At 35.1% G+C, this 19,122-nt stretch overlaps 1 protein-coding gene across 1 annotated transcript in view; it reads left to right on the top strand.

Moving 5' to 3' along the window:
- The window catches only part of Naam (Nicotinamide amidase), a 102,751-nt gene that overhangs the window by 72,438 nt on the left and 11,191 nt on the right, over positions 1-19,122 (top strand). The window contains exon 4 of the mRNA XM_089106725.1: positions 2,221-2,325. Within this exon, the coding sequence (XP_088962851.1) occupies positions 2,221-2,325 (105 nt within the window). The remainder of the gene's footprint in view (positions 1-2,220; positions 2,326-19,122) is intronic.

The raw sequence follows: 19,122 nt of genomic DNA, 5'->3' as shown, positions 1-19,122 counted from the left end.
TCCATTTAACTCAACCCACGTTCAACTCAACGGCATTGAACTCAACCCCCATGCAACTCAATTGTATTTAACTCAACCTCCTTTCAGTTCAACCCTCATTAGGTTTACTCAATTTAGCTCAACACACGTTCAGCTCAACCCCCATGCAACTCAATTCCATTCAACTCAACATCCATTCAATTAAACCCTCATTAGGTTTACTCCATTTAACTCGACCCACGTCCAACTCAATCCCCATTCAACTCAACACCCATGCAACTCAATTCCATTTAACTCAACCTCCATTCAGTTCAACCATCATTAGTTTTACTCCATTTAACTCAACCCAGGTTTAACTCAACGCCGTTCAACTCAACCCCCATGCAACTCAATTCCATTTAACTCAACCTCCATTCAATTCAACCCTCATTAGGTTTACTCCATTTAGCTCAATCCACGTTCAAATCAATGCCATTCAACTCAACCCCCATGCAACTGAATTCCATTTAATTCAACCTCCATTCAATTCAACCCTCATTAGGTTTACTCCATTTAGCTGAACCCACGTTCAACTCAACCCCATTCAACTCACCCCTCATGCAACTCAATTCTATTTAAATCAACATCCATTCAATGTAACCCTCATGAGGTTTACTCCATTTAACTCGACCCACGTCCAACTCAATCCCCATTCAACTCAACTCCCGTGCAGTTGAAACCTTATTAAATCCGGTCTTGATGTAACTCAACCCCGAAATTGTTGCAATCTTGAAATTCAAGCGTGTTTTTGCCCTGGTCATGAAAAATTTTGCTAATTTCGAATATATAGGACAGAAGGATTAGTTGTTTTTTTTTTAGAGGGGGAGAGGGGGAGAATGTTTTTACATTAACACAGCATAAGGAAAAACTCTTGCATAAGAATTAGCCAATGAATTAACAAATGAAATCATTCAATTGGACTCAAGTTTTATCAATTCCGGCAAAACGGGCTGAAATACATTTTCAAAGTATATCGCTTATTTAAGGAGGGTTTAACTGAATGGGGGTTGTGTCAAAAAGGGTTAGATTAAACGGGGGTTGGGTTACACGGGTATTGAGTTATATGAGGGTTGATTTGCATGGAATATGTCGAATTTAATCCCGGACAGAATAAACACATAGATATTATCAGGAATGGACCGATGTCTTATATTTTAACTGAAAGTGTCAAGGAAATCAAAATAAGGCACCCCCCCCCCGGAACTCATCTTGGTTCTCTTCACACTTGATAGCGGCGATTTTTATTTTTTGTTAACTTGGGAATATCTAGGGCAGTATTAAACTAACTTCACCGTTCCCACGTTGAACCTTGAAAATTAATAAGTAAAATTAATCAGTTAAATTTAAAACGCTTCTCTTCAAATTCAAATATTAACAATCTGTTGATTACCAAAGACACTTACACCTTCAAACGAAAACCACACCTTCTTAAGTTGTTTATGTCATTTGTTTTTACCTAATTGTGTTCTGAATTTTCATCCATGTTTTTTTTTTAAGTTTGGCGCCTGCTACTGCGAAAAACTGCATAGCTGCATATGGAGGTAATTTTACCTCTATATTCAGTTCCACTTAACCAATTCCCTCAGTTTTCATTTTCACTTTCCTTGATACTTTAAGGATTCCAAAAGTGTTGCGCGGTGTTGCTCAAAAGCAAATAACCTAGCCTAATTTCCCCAAATAATAAGCTTGTGTGAAGGAATTCTGCCTGACAAAATGCTAAGCTTTTGTCGGAAATATAGCCGGTTTTGAATTTTTAAAAATAAATAAATTAATAAAGATTTCAGTAACACCGTATCTAGGGGGGAGGAGTACTGTCTTTGAACTACCCCCCCCCCTAAATTTTTTTGTCTCGTAAAAAAGCAACAAAAATACCTATAGACAATTTTAATGTTTTTTAAGTTTCTTTGTCACCTCCCCGCCAGAAAAAATGCCCCACCCCCAAAAAATACCTCACCCCCCCCAAAAAAAAAAACAACAAAACAAAACAATCCTGGATATGGCCACGGATTTTAAACATTTACTGCCTATATTTCCACAATGAAGAATTATTCGTTTGTTATTTAAGTTACATAGTTGGGACTATTATATTGTGATCTGCCATTAGAAGTAGCTCTTTTTGTGGATTAAAATTTTAGTGCCCTACCCAGCGTCTCTTGTAGCCTACTTACCCAGAACCTACACCATAGCACAAATCTTTTTCAGATTGTTCGCCCTTGTTCTGTACTGCTCGTGGTTGATGTACAAAATGATTTTATAACTGGCACTCTATCATTGTCTAATTGCCCTGCAAAGCATAATGGAGAAGAGGTAACTCATGTTTTATTATTATTTTGTCATGCACCTCTGTCATACTTTATAGATTCTCCTATATTTCCCTCAGTTTTGGAATATTTAGACACAGCTCTTCCGTTGCTAAAAAAGAGTATGGGAAACCGGTACTGTACAGCCCCTGCCCAGTAAATCAAAGTTGCCTCGTAAATCAGTGAATCCAAGTATCAAGTACCAATAAGTAATTTGCACAAGTCAAAACCTTTTCCCCGGGAGCTGGAGGGATTCAATCCCGGAAGCATAGTTATTTGGCCTTTGGACTATTTTGAACAAAATGACCATCTCAAAATTATAACCGGATGACTTTGGGGTAAAAAGGGTAGGGACAAGGGAGGCTGGTTTGTCTTTGATCACTTTTTACTCTTAAAAAAAGAATCGGAAGTATTAATTGTCAATCGAATGAGCCCCCTCTAAAGTTAATACGACCACCCCTTCCACATATCCTTTATATCTTAACAATGGGGAATTTGCATAAGTTACAATCTATGAACCTGGGGCTATGGGCGAATTTCAAACCTTAACTTATGGTTTTTTGAAGTTTTGACTATTTTGAACAAAATGGTTATTTTGAAATTTAGATACGATGAATTGGGGGGAAAAGCACGCGAAAGAAGGGGTTACCCTCTGATCACTATCGACTTTAAAAAGGGCGAAAGAAATTTCGATTTCCAATCGAATGAGCCTCCTCCAAAGTTGATACGACTGCAATTTCCATAAAAAATTTATATGTTAACGATAGGTAACTAATGTAATTTATAGCTCTTTCCCAAGGGCTGGAGGGGGTGGGGATTCAAACCCGGAACCGTAGCTACTTGTCAATTGGGCTATTTTGAATAGAACAGATAACTCAAAATTTTGACCAGAAGCATTTAGGAAAAAGGACGTGTACAGGAAGGGGCTGGTTGCCATCCGATTGCTCTTGACTTTTAGAAAAATAGCTAGAATTTTTAATTTCCATTTATACGACTACCCCTTCCATAAGAACCTTATATGTCCCTGGGTTATAGCTTGTAACCCATGCCCCCGGACTCTTGGGGGTTGTGTCAATCCAGGAGGAGTTGCTATATGGTCTTTGGACAATTTTGAACAAAATGGCTATCTCAAAATGCCGATGCGATTCATTTGGGAAAAGAGAGTATGGGGGGTCTAGCTGCCCTCCAAGTACTGTTGACTCCTAAAAAAGAACTAGAACTTTCAATTTCCGATCAAATGAGCCTCCTCCAAGATTTATACGACCACCCCTTCCATAAAAACCGTATATGCCCTGGAGTATAACTTGTAACCCATACCACCGGACTCGTGCGGGGTTGTGTCAATCCCGGAGGCATTTTTATATGATCTTTGGACTTTTTAGAACAAAGTGGCTATCTTAAAAGTAATAAAGGATACATTTGAGAAAAGAGTGCTGAGAGGGGGCTCTTTAAAAGGTAATTTCCAATCAAGCCTCATCCAAAGTTTATGCGTTATCTTTTCCATAAAAACCCTATATGCCCCAGGGGCATAACTTAAAACCCTCGCCCTCGGGTTCTGGGGGTTGTATCAACCCCGAAGGCATTGTTATATATTCTTTTACCAGCCCCTCCCCATACATATAATAGTCCCTCCCAGGCTTATATAAAGTGAACTATCTGAGAAGGACAGCTAAGAAACGGTATTATGAGCAAAAATTACTTGAGAATCAAGGTAACATCAAAGGAACACGGGGAGTTATTAAAGAGATTATGGAAAGTAAGAAAGATTGTGAACTTCATGCACTTGAAATTGAGTGTTTGGAAATTACAAACAGACATGCAATTGCAGATCAATTTGGTAAGTATTTTTCAGATTTTGGGAAAACTATACAGCAAGTAGGTAGAGTTCATAAAGATCAGTTCCAGAAGGAGGAATTTTGTGACAATAGAGGAGAGGGTCTGAATTTTCACTTTGAATCATGTACTAATGATGAATTAGAAAAGGCGATTAAGTCAATAAAATCTAACTGGCATTGACAGATTGAATAATTACGTCTTTCCTCTCTAACAGAACGCAAGTCGTGAAATACCTGAATGTATATTCTGATCCCCTCCCAATTTATAATGGTGTGCCCCAAGGAACCCTCTTAGGTTCAAATTTATTTCTTACAATTATAAACAACCTTGGTGTTTATTTCCCAGATAGATAGAAATTCGTTGATGATCTAACTGTCTTAGAGACATGTTCCAAAAGCAACCCAATATACATCTTGGAATCCATATCAGCCAAAGCTCTCACTGATGATATGAAAGTCAACCCTTTAAAGTCAACTGTTCTTACTATTAATTTCCTTAAAACTCCTCCTTCTTTCTCCTGTCCAATCCCCCCTGAAATGTCCGTTACCACTATGAAATTACTAGGCGTTACCATCTCTAGCGACTTAAAATGGGATTGTCATATTAATGACATCTTGAAACGTGCCAATGCCACATTTTCCCTCCTTAAACTCCTTAAAAAATTTAAATACCCTAAATCGCACTGTTTAAGGATTTTCCTGTCATTTGTACGCCCAACCCTTGAGTACGCCTGTCCTGTTTGGCATCCTGGCATTTCCATTGAATTGTCGGACAGAATAGAGGCAGTACAAAAAAGGTGCCTAAGAATTATCTTCAATGAGGGTAAAGTACCTTATATTTCCCTTCTTAGGAGAGCTAACCTTGTCACCCTTAAGGAAAGGAGAGCAAAAATTACCTTGCGTTTTGCTAACAATGCCCTTCATAACCCTCGAACAACTCCCCTTTTCCCCTGGTCAGTATTCACCCCTTCGACCCCGCCTCCCACTTTCTGTGTCAACAAAAATACCCCTTCTTGCCCCAATAAGAGTTTGCACGGAAATATATAGAAGAACTTTTATCCCTTACATATTTGACATTTTCAATCATTGAATCTCCGCTGCCTCCCCCCCCCCTTTTTTGGGGCATTTTTGCTGACTTGACATTGGCCTTCTAATTTTATGAGTTTACTTTGTACTTTGTTTTTGTTTTTAACATTCTTAAGTATTTGACATTGACCCTTTTATAATTTTCTGTTGTTGTTTGATTGTTTGTTTTTCTTGTTCTTTTTTTGCTTTATTTGACGCTAAGGTGCGAATTCGGCCTTTTTGGGCTTGTGATAGCCGTTTTTCAGCAATAAATCTTATCTTACCTTCTACCCTGGTTACTTCATATCATAAACGTCTCACTACAAACTGGAACATTCCCGGACGCCTTAAAAGAAACGGAAGGGATCCCACTGCATAAAGGGGGTGTGAAGTCGAACATACAGAGCTGGAGCTGGAGCTGGAGAGCTGGAGCTGGAGAGCTGGAGCTAGAGAGCTGGAGACCTATTTCAATCCTTCCATTATACTCTAAGATAATAGAGAAAAATCTGCACCGTCGTTAGTATGATATTTTGACAAAAGAAGGACTTCTTTTCGAAACACAATTTGGGTTCAGGAAGAATCGCTCGACGTCCCTTGCTGTGCAGTACCTGTCGCATTTAGTGAATTAAATAAAAAAAAACAAGTTTTTTTTTAACTGAAAGTAAGGAACGACATAAAACTTAAAACGAACAGAAATTATTCCGTATATGAAAGGGCCCGTCCCCTCCTCAACGCCTCGCTCATTACGCTAAAGTTTTTTATTGTTAAAAAAAGTAGTGTTTTGAGAAAGTCAAACTTTAGCGTAAAGGGCGAGACGTTAAGGAGGGGCCAGCCCCTTTCATATACGGAATAATTTCTGTTCGTTTTAAGTTTTAACGTCGTTCCTTACTTTCAGTTAAAAAAACTTGTTTTTTATTGAAGTTTTTTATTGTTAAAAAAATAGAGTTGTGAGAAAGTCAAACTTTAGCGTAAAGAGCGAGGCGTTGAGGAGGGGACATCTCCTTTCATATACGGAATAATTTCTGTTCGTTTTAAGTTTTAACGTCGTTCCTTACTTTCAGTTAAAAAAAAATTGTTTTTTTTATTTAATTTTTGAACCTTTTTGAATTAATGCAGGTTTTGATTTTGGCTCACCGTACATGAATAATTAAAACAAAATTTGTGTATTAATTGTACTTTTATTTGGTTAAATGGCTTTCTCGAAAGTTGTTTATTTTTATTTACGAACGTATTTATTATTAATACATATACGTAACTTACGTAACGACCTTTTATATTCATATATTTTGAAAACGTATATTAGGGGGTTCACCTCTACTGAATACCTCGCTCTTTACGCTAAAGTTCGAATTTAGTTCCATTTTTTTAAAAATTACCCCTTAATAACAAAGGCCGTTAATTAGAATAAATAGCATTTATGAATATACTAAAAAATCTTTGGCTTAAATAGCAAGGTGCTGACTAGTGGGTGACCACAATTATATACGTAATATTTTCTGTTCGTTTTAAGTTTTGATGTTGCTCCTTACTTTCAGTTGAAAAACTTGTTTTTTTTAAATATTTAATTGCTGATCTTTTTTTTAAATAATGCTGGGAAGTCCGGAGCCCCCTTCATAGCAATGTCCCTTTCCCGATGAAAACTTCCTTCATGGAAAGATCCTCCCACATAACCCCCGACCCCCCCCCCCCAGTACCCGAAAAAATTCCCCTGAAAACGTCTGTATACCTCCCAGTAACCAATACTATATATTAACATTGGGTAAAGTTCATAACTTTCAACCCTCCCCCCAGATACTTCGGGGGATTAAGTCATCCTAAAGGACAAAGTTATCTTATTTTTGATCATGCTGAACAAAATGGCTATCTTAAAATTTTGATCGGACGACTTTTGGAAAAAAATGAGCGTGGGAGGGGGCCTAGTTGTCCTCCGTTATTTTTGGTCATTTAAAAATGGCACTAGAACTTTTAACTTCCTTTCCAATCAGCCCTCCCACGATATTCTAGGGCCACTGGGTCGATACGATCACCCCTGGGAAAAAAAGCAAACAAAAAAACAAAAAAATAAAAAAATAAAAACGCATCCGTTATGTTTCTTCTGGCAAAAAATGCAAAATTCCACATTTTTGTAGATACGAGCTTGAAACCTCTGCAGTAGGGTTCTCTGATACGCTGAATATGAGGGTGTGATTTTCATTAAGGTTCTATAAATTTTAGGGGATCTTTCCCCCTTTTTTCGAAAATAAGTCAAATTTTCTCAGGCGTAACTTTTGATGGGTATGACTAAACTTGATGAAACTTATATATTTGAAATCAGCATTAAAATCTGATTCTTTTGATGTATTTATTGGTATCCAAAACCCGTTTTCAGAGTTTCGGTTACCATTGAGCCGGGTTGCTCCTTACTTACAGTTCGTTACCACGAACTTTTTGATACTCATCTTGAAAAAAGTGAACTTGCTCTTACAGTATTTGTGGATTTTAGAAAGGAATTTGATACAGTAGATTTTAATATTTCATTACGTAGATTAGAATGGTTGGGCGTCAGAGATTTACATCTAAAGTGGTTTGAAAGTTAAAATTTTATTGATTGGAAAGCCATTGAATCAGGTGTGCGATATCTTGTTTTTTTTTTTTTTTTTTTTTTTTTTTATACCCTTGTTGCTTCATATCATAAACGTCTCACTACAAACTGGAACATTCCCGGACGCCTTAAAAGAAACTGAAGGGATCCCACTGCATAAAGGAGGTGTGAAGTCGAACATACAGAGCTGGAGCTGGAGAGGTGGAGACCTATTTCAATCCTTCCATTATACTCTAAGATAATAGAGAAAAATCTGCACCGTCGTTAGTATGATATTTTGACAAAAGAAGGACTTCTTTTCGAAACACAATTTGGGTTCAGGAAGAATCGCTCGACTAGTCCAGGACTTTTAGCTCAAAAAAGTGTCGAACCCGGACAAAATTGCAATATAAACGAAAATGGTACCAAAATGATCAGAAAAAAATTCTGTACAACATACTAAAAGTCCCCATAAATCCGAGTGGGGCGAGTACCCGAAAAACAGGGGAAAAGGGGAAACATGCCCAGAAAATAGTTTAAAGTGAGTTTTCTGAGGTTTTCACATACGCTGATTACGAAATTGACATCTAAAATTCAGTATAGAAAAAGAGTACTACGGAAAAAGGGGGAACAGGGGAAAGAGGGGAGAAAAGATAAGAATACAGGGTAGGGGTAGAAAGCGGTTTGAAAGATATTTTCTGGGGTATTCCTATCTGATGATTACGAAATTGAGAACTAAAATGATATAAAAAAATTGATTAACATAAAACGGGGAACTGGGAGGGGGAGGGAGGGGAAAAAGGGAAATATACAGGGTAGGGGTAGAAAGCATGCACTATCATTTTGACCGTTGATTTTGAATTGAAGTTATCAAGTATTTTGGGCAATAGGTTGCATAGGATGCATCAAGACTGGGCTGGATAATTGTAGACAGAGAAAAGCCAAGACAGATAGTCCAAGTAATTGAGAGGCAAATGTTTAAATGGCTGGGGCACGGGTAAATGGCAGGAAAATGAATGACTCTCTTATTTGACACATACTTGTCAGGTTAGTTTTTGGATAGGCATGCCTGCCTAGAGTCCTAGGCGTCCTGATCAAGAATTTAAAAAAGAGGCAAACAAGGCACACCCGGCTTTGGTCTTAAGAAGGTTGAACAAGAATTTAAAATTGACATAGGACCTTAAATTTGCTTGAAATAACAGGCAAAACAATCGTTTAAAGCCATTTTTATCTTTCAAATAGTACCTAACCTGCACTGCGAAAGCAATATGGAAAGAAGCGAAAACGGACTCGATTCACCACCTGCCAGTATCAGATCGTGTCACTGTAGTTGACGGAGGTTGGCTGCTTCAGCAAATACCTTGGAAGATTGGTGATACTTATGATTCAGTCTGTGACAGCTATGTTAGTTTTGTTACTCGACGCTGTACCTCCCCTACTGTTGTCTTCGATGGATACAGCGCTGGTCCAACCACGAAAGATGCTACCCACAACCGACGTTATAAGGGAAGCCAGCATCAAGTGATCGATTTTAGTTTAGAGATGAAGCTCCAGGAAAAGAAGGAAGAGTTTTTGAGCAACTCTCAGAATAAACAGTGAATTATAAGCTATATCGGGGAAAAACTCAGAGCCAAAGGATTTGAAGCCGTCCATGCGAAGGACGATGCTGACTATCTAATCGTGAAGACTGCCGTAACGAAAGCAGAAAACTCTGAAACAATAGTTCTTGGCAACGACACTGACCTTCTGATTCTACTCTTGTATCACCTCCCGCCTAATACAAAAACACTTTACTTCGAATCGTCAACGAACGCAAAAGAAGCGATAACACGGTTCTGGTGCCTCAACGAAGTTAGAAAAAAATGGGAGAAGTATCCAGGCTACTTCTGGTAGGGCACGCACTCTTGGGATGTGACACGACCACACGAGTTTTCGGACTTGGAAAGCAAGCTGTGCTACCTCTTTTGAAGAAGAGCGAAGTGTTCAGAAAAAAATGCGAAGTGTTTCTGGATGAATCATCGTCTAAAGATGAAATTGTGAAAGCGGGTGAATATCTTCTCCTCAGCTTGCATAAATTACGACCAAACGAAGATCTCACTAAGCTGCGACATCGAATTTTCTTGGAAAAAGTTTCTTCGTCAAATACTACGGCGTTTGTTAAGCCTGAAAGGCTTCCGCCAACCGAAGCTGCAGCTTCATTCCACTCCCAGCGAGTGCGCCTCCAGGTATCCTGTTGGAAAGGGGAACCAGCTGACCTCAACCCGGCTGACTGGGGTTGGGTCTTCAGAGACCATAAATACTCACCTGTGATGACCGATTTGTTGCCCGCACCTCAGACTGTTTTGAGTGTCGTGAGATGCAACTGTAAGACAGGCTGCGAGAACTCGCGATGCAGCTGCAAGAAAAATGGATTAGCGTGTACGTTCGCGTGCGGAGAATGTCAGGGTATCAACTGTTTGAACAGGGACAACGAGATTGTCGAAGACGAGGAGCTCGACTAGTGACATCAATGCTGTGTTTTTCAAGTCAACTCTACTGCCTTAAAAAGTGCAGATTTTACCTATAGTTACTGAATTTCTTTTTTTTAGTTTTTTATTCAACGATATTGCCTTCGAAAGTATAAATTTTACCTATAATATCTGAAGTTTTATACTGTGATCACTGCCAAGCGGTTGTTTTCTTTATGTTTAGTAATTCAAATGGTTGTAAGAAATGTCTGTGATTCAAGAAAGTAAAAGTTTGATACTTAAGCGAGTTATTTTGTCCATATGCCCACTTATTTATTAGCCATTAGCAGCTGGCTCAGGAGTCTGGCTTCCCTTCCCCTTTTCCGTTATTTCCTCCAGTTTTGTTCGGTTTTCATGGTTCTCGTTTTCTTTCCTTCATTTTAGGTGTCAGTTTCGTGATCAGCAGATCGGAAAACCCCAGAAAACACATTTCAAACTGATTTCTACCCCTGACTTCAATTGTCCCTTTTCTTCCCCTCTTTCCCCCTTTTCTCCCGTTACGGTGGGGCTCATGTTCTTTATTTCATTTTAGATGTCAGTTTCGGGATCAGCAGATAGAAAGACCCCAGAAAACATATTTCAAAGTGCTTTCTACCCCTACCCTGTATTTTTAAATTTTGTCCCATCGTCTCCCGGTTCTCCCCGTTTTCCGTAGCACTTTTATTCTATACTGACTTTTAGTTGGCAGTTTCGTAATCAGCGTATGAAAAAGCCCCAGAAAACTCACTTTCAACTATCTTTTGGGCATGTTCGGCATTTTTCCCAGTTTCCCCCGCATTTCCCCATTTTTCCCTGTTTTTCGGGTACTGGCCCAACTCGGATTTATGGGCAATTTTAGTATATTGTACAGAATTTTTTTCTGATCATTTTGATACCATTTTCGTTTATATTGCAATTTTGTCCGGGTCAAACCCTAAAAGTCCTGGACTAGACGTCCCTTGCTGTGCAGTACCTGTCGCATTTAGTGAATTAAATAAAAAAACAAGTTTTTTTTTAACTGAAAGTAAGGAACGACGATAAAACTTAAAACGAACAGAAATTATTCTGTATATGAAAGGGGCCGTCCCCTCCACAATGCTTCGCTCTTTATGCTAAAGTTTTTATTGTTAAAAAAATAGAGTTGTGAGAAAGTCAAACTTTAGCGTAAAGAGCGAGGCGTTGAGGAGGGACAACCCCTTTCATATATGTATATATATATATATATATATATATATATATATATATATATATATATATATATATATATATATATATATATATATATATATATATATATATATAAATATATTGGTTGATGGTTTGGGTATACTGTTTTATCCTAGGTAGTTGGATGGATGTGTAAGGTGAGAGCCTCGTTCAAGTGCACATTTGTCTCAATTGCTGGATTAGGACGACAGTTTTTTTTTTTTTTTTATTTTTTTTTTTTTTTTTTTTTTTATTATTATATTATATACCTAATACATATATATATATATATATATATATATATATATATATATATATATATATATATATATATATATATATATATATATATATATATATATATATATATATATATATATATATATATATATATATATATATATATATATATATATATATATATATATATATATATATATATATATATATATATATATATATATATATATATATATATATATATATATATATATATATATATATATATATATATATATATATATATATATATATATATATATATATATATATATATATATATATATATACAGTGGACAGTGGTCAAATATGGTTCTGAAGCAAGGGCGCTCCGAAAAGCGGATGAAGATTTGCTAGATGTTTTCCAGAGAAATTCCCTACGGATTGCTATGGGTCCCCGACTGACTGACGGTATTTCCAACATTAGGATATACGAAAAGTATGGTACAATCCCGCTTTATATGGCTATAATGAGAGAAAGGTTGATATGGCTAGGGCATGTTCTGCCGATGAAGGATAACAAGTTGCCAAAGATTGCCCTTTTCGGCGAACCTTCTAGGGCTAAACGGAAAGAGGTCGTCCTCGGTTGGGGTGGGACGATTTCGTAAGAAAAAATTAAGGGAAAGGGGAACTCCCAAGGAAGGTGTAAAGAGGGGGGCTTTTAATAGATTGTGATGGAGGAGGAGCGTGCGTATTTGTGTTGGCCTCTGGCTGCTTGGCGTTGTGGTGAGTTGCTAGTAGTAGCAGAAATAGTAGTTTGTAGGGCCCCTTAGCCTATCCCTATCTTGTAGGGGGTTCTCAAGGATGGATACAAGGGAGCAGGGTTCTTGGGTTCAAGAACAATTTAAATCAACAATAAAATAAAACAATTTCTAAATATCACAACATAAAATTTCACTTGTATCTTTAAGATTATGGGGTTCTAAGAGAAAAAAAGCGTCAGAATTCTCAAAAAAGTTAGATTGTGTTTTTTCTTAATATGGGTTTTCATAACCTATATCTGTATCATAGGTGACCCTCAAAGACATATACAAGAAAACACGGTTCGGGGGTTCAAGAACAATTTCAAACTATTCAACAATTCCTATAATTATAATTTCAGACAATATGGACAGTTTCAAGAAAAAATGAATTGATTTTGGCAGCGATAAAAAATGGGTCTCAAAAGAAAACTTCACAATTCTTAGAAAAAAATTCAGTTTTGCTCTTTCTTAACTTTGAGCCCTGTAACCCATATATATCTAATAGATTTTTCTCAAGGTCTTATGCTTAGTTCTATGTTTCTTAATTCTAGGATGTCTTAATCCTATTCAAATTCTCAATTCTTCCATTTCAACGAGTATTACAAATTATACAAGTAGAGGAGGGGGTGCCAGTCGTGACGGGAGTCCATATATGGGCATAGAACCACGTGGTTTATGGTTTTTGTCAGTGAGAATGAAAAAAACAGGAACTTTGTCACATTTATGTCTGTTTTCTTGGATGGTTATGTGTGTTGGTCGATTTATTTGATGTTTTTCATGGATGGTTATGGATGATTTATGGCTTTTTTCAGTGAGAATTTGAAAAAGAGGAACTTTCTCACATTTATGTCTGTTTTTATGGTTTTTGTCAGTGATAATTAAAAAACAGGAACTTTGTCACATTTATGTCTGTTTTCTTGGATGGTTATGTGTGTTGGTCAATTTATTTGATGTTTTTCATGGATGTCAACAGCAATTTATGGTTTTTGTCAGTGAGAATGGAAAAAACAGGAACTTTCTCACATTAATGTTTGTTTTTATGGTTTTTGTCAGTGAGAATGAAAAAACAGGAACTTTGTCAAATTTATGACATGCTCGACGCGAATGGTATGAGATTGTTTGGATAACCTAACCTGAGAACTTGATTTACATAATCGCTAGGGGAAATTATTGATTCACGAAGGGGAGAATTAAGAAACATTATGGCTTCTTTAATCTTAGGCCTGAGGGATAAACTTTCTTTAGGTCAGAGAGAAAAATTAATATTCTATTTTTAAATAGGGCTTCATTGATCTTTAGTGTCAGGAGTTATAAATGACATCACTTGTTATCTTGGAATTATGCGAGAGTCTAAAGAGATAGAAATTCTATTTTTAAATACGGCTTCACGGAGCTTTAAGTCGGAGAGATAAATTGATATTCTAACGAAACCCTAATAGTTTAGCTAGGAAAATTTATGAGATGAAAAGATTAACGTAGGAAAGGGTTTCCTAGAAATTTGAAATGCGTTAGCGCAGAGATGTCAAACAAAAGGAACACGATGAAATTACTTTTAGGGATTATTTGGGCGAAACCGTTTTATCCATTTTATGGAATTATTTCGGCGAAACCGTTAGAGACATTTTAAAAGAAGATTTTAGGAAACGTTTTAGAAGAGAATTTGAGGGTGAAACTCTGTGGTCGTTATAATACACAAGTTCCATTTGAACAGTGTTGTGAGGTCCTCTACCCCAACCCCACAGGGTTCCGATCCCCCACCACAACCCCGAAGGAAGCCCCCGGTACTCAAAGGTCCCCCAAGCTCCCATAGAGCCCCAGCCCCCCAAACGCCCTCCTCAGACCCTCAAAGGCCCTCCTCTGGTCCTCAAAAGGCCCCCGGACCCTCAAAGGGCACCCCGGACCCCAAAGGCCCACCCCCCGGTCCTCAAAGGCCCCCCGGGCTCCCAAAGAGCCACCGGCGCCCCCAAAGGCCCACCCAGACCCCCGGTCCCCAAAGGTCCCCCGGGCCAGAGAAGCGCCGCCGGGATGCGCCGTGGGCCAGGAAAGCGCCGCAGGATGTGCCGCAGGGATGCGCCGCGGGTCAGGAAAGCGCCGCGGGATACGCGCGCGTACGTAGGCTAACCTAACCTAACTTAACCTAACCTAACTTAATCTAGCCTAATCTAACCTAATTTAATCTTTTTACCATGTTTAAGTTAGGTTAGGTTAGCTTATCATGAGCGCTCGTGATAAGTTTACCTAACCTAACCTAACTTAAACATGGAGAAATGTTTCTAATTATTAATTAATATTTATTTATACCTAACCTAACCTATTGTTTTTGGTGGTTAGATGAATGAACTGAATTTAAGAAAAATTAGAAATAAAGCGAAACTTTTTATCTTCATGGTAAATAGTCACAATCATAGTATAGCCATTCCTATCTTCTATGGAAAAATTTAGAATTGAACTTTAAATTTTTTATGTCTTTGAGAAATTAGGAACTGAAATGGAAGCTTTTTCATTTTCAATGGTAAATTTCAGAATTGAGCTAACTTTTTTCTCTTCTCTAAGAAAATTCAGAAGAGAACTTGTACATTTTGCACTTCTTCGAGAAAACTCAGAATTAAAGTGGAGTTGCATATCTTCATGAAGAATATTCACAATAAAAGTATAACTTTTAATATCTTCTATGAAAAATTTGGAACAATGTTTTAAATTTTTTCATCGCTGAGAAAAATCTGAACTGAAGTGAAAAATTTTATAATATTTTAGGAAAATATAATTGATAAATAACTTATTTCATTTTCATTGAGAAAATTCAGAATCGAAATTGAACTTTTCTACTTCCGGAAAAATATTTGGAACAGAACTTTAAATTTTTTCATCTCTTTGAGAAAGGTCGGAATTGAATTAAAGAAAATTTAGAATTAAAGTGAAACTTTTTATTTTCATGAAAATAATCAAAATCATCTTCTAACTTTTCTTATCTTATATGGAAAAATTTATAACTGAACTTTAAATTTTTTATGTCTTGGTGAACTTAAAACTGACGTGGAAACTTTTTATTTTCTCTGGAGAAATTATAATTGAATTATGTTCTTTGGTAAAATTTAAAATATATCTTTGAATTTTTTTTGTCATGCTTGAAGTATGAAACTATGTTGACGCTTTTTTTCATTTTCATTTTTAAATTTCATTCTTGTTACTTCTTTTTTTTACTTCTTTATGAAAGTTCATAAGAGTGAAATTTCATCATGCTATACTACTGTACAAAGAATAATCACATATCGTGGCAGTATACTAATTATTAACATTAACAAGACTGTCAAACTTTGCCTATATCCTATGCAAAATATGGAACCGAACTTTAAATTTTTCATCTCTGCAAAAAATCTGAAAGTGAACTTAAGAAAAGTAGAATTAAATTGAAACTTTTTATCTTCACTGAAAAATAATCACAATCGTATTATAACTTTTCCTATCTTCTAGAGAAAAATTTATAAATGAACTTTAAATTTTTCATCTCTGAGAAAAATCAGAACTGAATTTAAGAGAAATTATAAATAAAGTGAAACTTTTGATCTTCATGGAAAACAATCACTGTCATAGTATTACTTTTTCTATCTTCCATCTAAAAATTTAGAATAGAACTTTAAATTTCTTTATTTCTTTGGGGAACTAAAAACTGAAGTAGAAGATTTTTATTTTCTCTGGAGAAATTAGAATCGAAGTGTGTTCTTTGGTAAAGTTCAGAAGAGAACTTGAACTTTTCTTCACTTCGTTGAGAAAATTTTAAATTGAACTATAACTTTTTATCTTCCGGGAAAATATTCATAAGTATGATATTACTTTTTCTATCTTCCACGGAAAAATTTAGAATTGAACTTTAAATTTCTTTATGTCATTTGTGAAATAAAGAACTGAAGTGGAAGATTTTTATTTTCTCTGGTGAAATTAGAAATGAATTGTGTTCTTTAGTAAAATTCAGAAGAGAACTTGAACTTTTCTTCACTTTGTTGAGAAAATTTTAAGTTGAACTAGAACTTTTTATCTTCCGGGAAAATATTCACAAGTATGGTATTACTTTTTCTATCTTCCACCGAAAAATTTAGAATTGAACTTTAAATGTCATTATGTCTTTGTGAAATAAAGAACTTAAGTGGAAGATTTTTATTTTCTCTGTAGAAATTAGAATTGAATTGTGTTCTTTGGTAAAATTCAGTAAAGAACATGAACTTTTCTTCACTTCATTGGGAAAATTTAAAATTGGACTAGAACTTTTTATCGTCCTTGAAAATAATCACAAGTATGGTATTAATTTTTCTATCTCCCACCGAAAAATTTAGAATTGAACTTTAAATTTCTTTATGTCTTTGTGAAATAAAGAACTGAAGTGGAAGATTTCTGTTTTCTCTGTAGAAATTATACTTGAAGTGTGTTCTTTGGTAAAGTTCAGAAGAGAACTTTAACTTTCCTTAACTTTGTTGAGAAAATTTTAAATTGAACTAGAACTTTTTATCTTCCGTGAAAATATTCACAAGTATGTTATTACTTTTTCTATCTTCCACCGAAAAATTTATAATTTAACTTTAAATTTAATTATGTATTTGTGAAATAAAGAACTTAAGTAGAAGATTTTTATTTTCTCTGTAGAAATTAGAATTGAATTGTGTTCTTTGGTAAAATTCAGTAAAGAACATGAACTTTTCTTCACTTCATTGAAAAAATTTAAAATTGGACTATAAATTTTTATCTTCTGTGAAAATAATCACGAGTATTGTATTAATTTTTCTATCTCCCACCGAAAAATTTAGAATTTAACTTTAAATTTCTTTATGTTTTTGTGAAATAAAGAACTGAAGTGGAAGATTTTTGTTTTCTCTGGAGAAATTAGAATTGAAGTGTTCTTTGGTAAAGTTCAGAAGAGAACTTGAACTTTCCTCAACTTCGTTGAGAAAATTTTAAATTGAACTAGAACTTTTTATCTTCCGTGAAAATATTCACAAGTATGGTATTACTTTTTCTATCTTCCACCGAAAAATTAGAATTGAACTTTAAATTTCTTTATGTTTTTGTGAAATAAAGAACTGAAGTGGAAGATTTTTGTTTTCTCTGGAGAAATTAGAATTGAAGAGTGTTCTTTGGTAAAGTTCAGAAGAAAACTTGAACTTTTCTTCACTTCGTTGAGAAAATTTTAAATTGAACTCGAAATTTTTATCTGCCAGGAAAATATTCACACGGATGATATTACATTTTCTATCTTCCTCCAAAAAATTAGAATTGAACTTTAAATTTTTTTGTGTCTGTGAAATAAAGGACTGAAGCTTAAGATTTTTATTTTCCCTGGAGAACTGCAACTTGAAGTGTGTTCTTTGTTAAAATTCCGAAGAAAACTTGAACTTTCTTATCTTCTGTGAAAAATTTGGAACAGTATTTAAATTTTTCATTTCTTCGAGACAGATCTGAACTAAAGTGGGAAATTTTTATATTATTTGGAAAAAAATAGAAATGATCAATGACTAATTTCTTTTTCATTGAGAAAATTCAGAAGAGAACTTGAACTTTCCTTGACTTCGTTGAGAAAATTTTAAATTGAACTAGAACTTTTTATATTCCGTGAAAATATTCACAAGTATGGTATTACTTTTTCCATCTACCACCGAAAAATTAGAATTGAACTTTAAATTTCTTTATGTCTTTGTGAAATAATGAAGTGAAGTGGAAGATTTTTGTTTTCTCTGGAGAAATTAGAATTGATGTGTGTTCTTTGATAAAATTCAGAAGAGAACTTGAAAATTCACGATCAAAGTATAACTTTTCCAATATTCTATGAAAAATTTGGAACAGAACTTTAAATTTTTTTCATCTCTATGTGAAAAGTCGGAACTGAATTTAAGAAAATTTACAATTAAAGTGAAACTTTTTATCTTCATGGAAAATAATCACTAACATAGTATAACTTTTCCTATTTTCTACAGAAAAATTTAGAACAGAACTTTAAATTTCTTATGTCTTGGTGAACTTAAAACTGAAGTGGAAGCTTTTTATTTTCTCTGGAGAAATTAGAATTGAATTGTGTTTGTTAGTAAAATTCAGAAGAGAACTTGAACTTTTCTATCTTCTATGAAAAATTTGGAATAGTATTTTAAATTTTTCATCTCTGAGAAAAATCTGAAGTGAAGTGGAAAATTTTTATATTATTTTGGGAAAATAGAATTGATCAATAACTTATTTCATTTTCAATGAGAAAATTCAGAATCGAAGTTGAACTTTTCTTCTTCCGAGAAAATATATTGAACAGAACTTTAAATTTTTTCATCTCTTTGAGAAAGGTCGGAACTGAATTTAAGAAAGTTTAGAATTAAAGTGAAACTTTTTATTTTCATAGATAATAATCATAAAAAAAGTTTAACTATTCCTATCTTCTATGGAAAAATTTAGAACTGAAATATAAATTTTTTAATGTCTTGGTAAACTTAAAACTGTAGTGGGAGATTTTTATTTCTTCTGTAGAAATTGGAATTGAATTGTATTCTTTGGTAAAATTCAGATTAGAACTTGATCTTTTTTATCTTCTAAGAAAAATTTGGAACAATATTATAAATTTTTTCATATCTTTGAGGAAAATCCGAATTGAAGTGGTAAATT

The sequence above is a fragment of the Artemia sp. Qi Xiang Cuo genome, chromosome 21, assembly GCF_049724085.1.
Source record: "Artemia sp. Qi Xiang Cuo chromosome 21, ASM4972408v1, whole genome shotgun sequence".
NCBI lineage: Eukaryota > Metazoa > Arthropoda > Branchiopoda > Anostraca > Artemiidae > Artemia > Artemia sp. Qi Xiang Cuo.
The sequence above is the reverse complement of the archived record's forward strand: the minus strand, read 5'-3'. Positions and strand labels throughout refer to the sequence as shown.